Raw genomic sequence first — 6,000 nt, forward strand, 5'->3', positions numbered from 1 at the left:
CCTGGTAGGGGTACTGTGGTGTGGACTGAGAACGGGCTCTGAAATCAAACATTTGCTTTAAAACTCCTTGTTCTATTGACCAACAGCCCATCCGAGAGGCATAATATCACAATGTCACAGTTTCACAAATTGTAAATGAGGAATAATATCTCCATAAGGCTAATAAGAAGGTTGAATGAAAATATACATGTAATGTATAGTACAGAGTAGGCAGGGTTTGCCTCTTTATAAAATAGTAAGTAAAACCTGCTTTCCATCACAGACAGAGGTCAGAATCAATGAGATGGCTCCTCAAGGTTAACCAGTTCCCTTTCAGAAAGAATGTGGTCCTGCAGATCCAGTGGCTTCTGAGGAGACTAAATAACCTTCTCTCCCATTGTAAAGCATGAGAATCTACAGGCTGATAGAAACTTACATGCTTCATGTATGGTCCCCATTGGAGATTTACTGAAGAAAGATGGTGGCAACAGAATAGCACTAGAGCGGAGAAAGTAGTCCAGCTATCATACAACTACATGCATGCTCAGAGCATGGCAAGGGCCACAAGAAGACTAGAGCTCACGACCTGATGCCTTGTACTGATATCATATCTGCCATTACCAGCTCTGCAAACATGAGTTCAATTTGACAGTTATTGCCATCTACTATAAACCTACGGTGCAGGGTGTGTTGCAAAGGCAGCTGAAGGGACTTTGCTATCAGTAACTAGGCAATTGTATAGGAAAGAAATTGAATATCTTGCAAGTTCTGTTTACATGCTTAATAAAGGGAGCTATTTCAGATCCTGCCTCAACTTTTAATAAACTGATCTAACCAGTTCTTTCCAAAACAACAAAGAGCTACTCTTACCTTGTACCAGGAAACAAACATTTTTCATATAACGTATAACTTAATGGCACTCTGAGGTGAAGGTCACTATCCTTATTTCACAGACTAGGAAATTGAAGCTCAGAGAAATGAAATAATCTGCCTGGGGTCACACATTCAGTGGTGAAGGCAGGATTTGAAACCTTTTGACTCAAATGTGCTCTAAATCCCTGTGCTCTACTCGTCAAGAAGAATCAGTCACTCTTGTCCTACGCCCTGTATGGACCGTGATTTTCCTATCTTCAGAAAAGGATGCATTCAGGATGACTGGTGAACGAAGAGCTGTGAGGATGGCCTGGCCCCAAGGCCGAGTGGTTAGGTTCGTGCCCTCTGCTTTGGCCGCCCAGGGTTTCACCGGTTCGGGTCTTGGGAGCGGACATGGCACGGCTCATGAAGCCATGCTGAGGCAGCATCCCACATGCCACAACTAGAAAGACCCACAACTATGTACTGGGGGGCTTTGGGAGAAAAAGGAGAAATAAAATAAAAGAGCTGTGAGGATGCTCATTGGTACTCAGGACACAGGGAGAAGTGACATGGCACAATGAACAAGCATTTGCCTGGAAGGCAGGAGGCCGAGCTCAAGCCCAAAGGTGGCTTCTTCCTTGTTCTGTGATGTAGCACACTTTGCTCCTCATCTCTAAGCCTAGAATCCTCACCTATCAAGTTTCCTCGCCTCATAGAATTGCAGTAATATAGGTGAATCTGCTTTCTATTCACGAAGGCTCACGGCAAATGCCAGCTATTATTATAGTTCAATTCATTTCACTTCCACTATTGACTTGCTCTTGAGTCTTTGGAAATACTTCCTGACACCTTAACTTCCTTATCTATAAACTGGAGCTGATGATACAGCATCTTTTAGTAATAGCCTCCAGCAACCGTTCTTAAACTTTAGTGACCTAGAATCTCCTGGCATGTTGTTAAAACAGATTCCTGGGCCCTGGTGGTTATGATCCAGCACAGCTGGATGGAGCCGTGTAATATTCACTCTTAAGAAGGACCCCACACCATCAGTCTCAAAAATGCTGCCCCACAAGCTCGATATTACAAAGAACTGTGGTATCTGTGGGTAAAGAATTTGACCAGGATCACCTGTAACACAGACAGCCCTGAGCCCTTGAGTCCTGACACCTAGATCCTCTTGTTCTGACCATACAACTGGGACGCAAGAGAACATGGAGTGCCCCCTCGTCTCTGGGTTTCCGTCAGCGGTTTGATTCTAGAGTACACAGCTGAAGCTTCCAGCAGTCCACAGACATCTTTATAAAGCTTAACTAAGCGTCATTGCCTTTGTCTTCTTCCTCCACAGATACTTTTGCAAGCAAAGTGGCAGCCACCCAGGACCAGTACGCAGACGCATCCATAGGTAACGTCACGGGCAGCAACGCAGTGAACGTCTTCCTGGGAATCGGCGTGGCCTGGTCCATTGCTGCCATCTACCACGCGGCCAACGGGGAACAGTTCAAAGTGTCCCCTGGCACACTAGCTTTCTCTGTCACTCTCTTCACCATTTTTGCTTTCATCAATGTGGGGGTGCTGCTGTATCGGCGGAGGCCGGAAATCGGAGGTGAGCTGGGTGGGCCCCGGACTGCCAAGCTCCTCACATCCTGCCTCTTTGTGCTCCTGTGGCTCTTGTACATTTTCTTCTCCTCCCTGGAGGCCTACTGCCACATAAAAGGCTTCTAAAGGAACAATCAGATATAGTAAATTTATATATATATGAATATATATACATAAAAAATTATGGATAACGAACAGAGGAAACTGACATTTGTCATGTTCACTTACCTGCTGATGGATTCCAGCTTCAAGAGCATACTCTGTACTAGGGCCGAAGTGAGAGACCATCACCTCCCATTCCCAGGGGCATCGTCACGTTGAACAAGGCATGGAGGCAGGGCCATCTTTGCAGCTCAGCCTAGAGGGCTGTGTTCTCTCCACGTTCATAAATCCTTAAGTCTTTGATTTGTTTTGTTTTTCTTGTTTTCGGTGGGGGATGGGGAGGTGGTTGACGTTTGGCTTTTATTTTATTTTATTTTGTTCTCTTGGGAGGATCGAGATTTTTGCTTCTCTCGTGGGAGATGATGACCAATCTAAATGCAAATGGTTTTGTGGTAAAAATTTAAATCATTAAGGTTACTCTCTCTTCCCCCAAATACTTTAAAAATTATTATGGATTAAGAAAGGATATAAGCATGGAAGAAGAAAGAAGCATGTCTTGACCATATTACTAAACTTCATGCTTATCTCTGGAACGTGAGCAGAGAGGAAGCTGCCTCTAAGAAGAAGCATGGGAGCTCGAACAGGCCAAGCAAAGTGATGGTTCTAGATACAGTCTGATGTTTAAAGATATGGTGCCTGACACTCTTGTTCAACAGGTACAGGAATAACATGCCTAGATTCCCAGGAACGTGCAAAATCCTTTCTTTCTTCTCTCTTTAGCTCTGGACTGTGATTAGCAAGGCCCTTATTCTGATGTTCCAGCCCAACTAACCCCCTAGATCCCCCATCCCAACCCTCCTTCTCCTGCCCACCATCCTTCATGCAAACAGGAAGAATAACCCCATTCCAAAAGCACATCATCCTTTTCCATTTGCATCAGTATGTGTTCCAGTCCCATGTTGCTGTTGCCTGGAATCGTCCATCAGTTTTATTTTCAAAAGTATCCATGGCTTGCAAAATCCTGTTCCAGTCATGACTATTTGCTCCTTTTTCATGTGCCTGTTTGGGAATATTGTTGTGATACCTGTTACACAGTGCATGGATGAAAAACAAATAAAACAAAATGAAGCGTATCTGTATATAGTAGAGTATAGCGTATACTGTTCTCCCATTCAGCAACGTTGATTGGACATTGAAGACATCAGTGAGTTTTCTTTTCACCTGAGTTGTAACTTTTGTGTTGTTATTGAGTTTGATTATTACTAGGGGTAAAAGGAGAAAATGGCTTATTGTTCATGGATCGGCACATTCATTTCTAAGAAGCAATAACTGTCATGCGAGAAGTTAAAGCTATTGAGAGGACAGCAGGCAAACTATAAAGTATCTTCATGGAAAATTAGCCATGTGGGACACATCAGAGGCCTCTAAAAATCACCTGTTGGTTCAGGAAGGCCAGGGAGAAAGGCGTTGTAGAGAAATGGATGCGTTAGACGTGCCTGGGTTTTTAGAGCTTCCATTTTCACAACACCCCTGCCCCCAAAGTATTTATTTCACATCTGCTCTGTCTGGCACAGATGGTAGATAGTGCTGGTTTGTTCGTTTTATTTTTTTATGTTAAAGGCTATTTTGAGCCCTGTTTCTTTCACCGTCCAGACGCCTCTGATTGTATCTGCAGTTCCTGAGTAGGAAGGAAGCCGGGTGACCAATGGGCCTTTGCAAGTGCGTCTTCTCCGCTTATGGCTAAGAAGTAAGCAATTAAATGAGAGGACTAGTGCCTCCTAGGAAGACTGCCCTAGGAGGTTTTTAACCCTGGAAAGGAATGGCTCTTTCCATTTCAAAATACCAAAGAGCGTGGATAAACCCAACATTCCAAATTAGTAAATCCACCAATGAGGAAAAATGGAATGACTTTGATCCTCTCTCAGAGATTTCTCTATCTATGAAGAATCCCAGGCTGGAGACAACCCTGGCCCTCTGTGTTGATTCAAAGATACTTAAAAAATAAAAGCTGTTGAGAGTGATTTTCTCTTCTTCCACTCAGTAATCATGATCATTCATCATTTAATAAACATTTAGTGACTGAATGAATAATTAAATGCTGGTTACCCACTCAATACTGTGCTACTCTTGGGGACTTAACCATGACCAAGACAGCTCAGATCCCTGCCCTCAGGGGTTCACAGTCAATGTGATTGCTATTTCCATGAGTAGAAGTTAACACAGCCACATGGAAACAGTTTATCTTGCAAGGAAGAACACAATTATGAAACTTTTAACACAAACACATTGAAATTGTACAGATACAATTGTCCAAATATCTAAGGTTGTCTTTAACGAAGAGAGTATAAAGTACAGGTTAGGAAAATCATCCTCTGTGTCCTTGGCCAGTCTTGCAGATATGTACATCTCCCCATGTTAAACCAAGAAAGGTAATCATGTTGATGATCCAGATCACTGAGAAGGCCCAATCAATCTCAGTTTTTATCTTGTTGGATAATAGTACTTTTCTATGCCCCACACCTCTACAATTCCTCAGATGTCCTGGAGACTCACCCCTGACTTGTCATGGCCCAGCACCCTGGTGGCCTAACTCCTTTGAGGGCACATTCTAACCCATCTCTCTTTTCTTTGAAGATTTACTAAGTGGAAAGCTAGCCTAGAAACACCAAGTAAATATAGTCAAGGGATGTGAGTGGTTCAAACATTAGAAAGATTTTGTGCTCATTTTTAGCCGTATTTAGAATGTCAATAATCCCATAGCAGATTTCCACAGAGGACTTTTAAGAAATTCTTGCCATTGGTCAGTTTCAATTTCAAAGCTTTTTGGTTTGTTTGCTTTTTAAATTTTCATGTTATAGCGAAAAAATGATTCTGGATGTTCAGGGTTGTTGTTAATAATTATAGTTGTGTAAAATTATTTCATTTTGTTTGATTATTTTATTTTGTGTGTATTGTGCACAGCTTTAGGGGAGAAGTGCACTAATTGTGCTGTTCCTTATAAATGGTACACATTATTGACACAGACAAATAAAGTTTCTAATTGTTTCTGACTTAATCACTAGCGATACAGCATATTCTGTACGAAATGTTTTCTCTCTTCTCATTGTCATCTACTTCATTTTTCGTTTTCATGTTTTGAAGAAATAAAGACCAAAAAGGTATTATTGTGCAATTGGTCTCCTCATCCAAAAGAAAGACAATAGATACCCAGTATTCAGCTCTTGCAAATGTCAACCCTTCGGTCATGCAATATTTCCTTTTTAATGTCCCAAAAAAGCACAGTGTCAGAAGATTGTCAATCTGATGGTGTTGAGATAAATGTTGGACATTTCTCCATTTCACTAATTGTTTTTTACATCTTTTAGTACCACTTTATCTACATCCTTTATGCATCCAAGAACATGAACCCATAAATAGTTACACATCTGGCACTTTTTTAGCATGAGTATTACATCAAATCAATCAGTC

The 6,000-nt window shown here is 41.9% G+C and overlaps 1 protein-coding gene across 37 annotated transcripts in view; it reads left to right on the top strand.

The window, feature by feature from the left end:
* The window catches only part of SLC8A1 (solute carrier family 8 member A1), a 374,846-nt gene extending 369,153 nt beyond the window's left edge, over nucleotides 1-5,693 (top strand). For 36 of the 37 annotated variants that reach the window (XM_070234749.1, XM_023618395.2, XM_005600028.4 and 33 more), the window contains one exon: nucleotides 2,180-5,693. In XM_070234749.1, coding sequence (XP_070090850.1) covers nucleotides 2,180-2,556 — 377 coding nt within the window. In that variant the 3' untranslated portion in view covers nucleotides 2,557-5,693. The remainder of the gene's footprint in view (nucleotides 1-2,179) is intronic. The other variant, NM_001309515.1, reaches the window with a different exon arrangement.
* Nucleotides 5,694-6,000: the final 307 nt, after the last annotated feature.

Source organism: Equus caballus, chromosome 15 (genome assembly GCF_041296265.1).
Source record: "Equus caballus isolate H_3958 breed thoroughbred chromosome 15, TB-T2T, whole genome shotgun sequence".
NCBI lineage: Eukaryota > Metazoa > Chordata > Mammalia > Perissodactyla > Equidae > Equus > Equus caballus.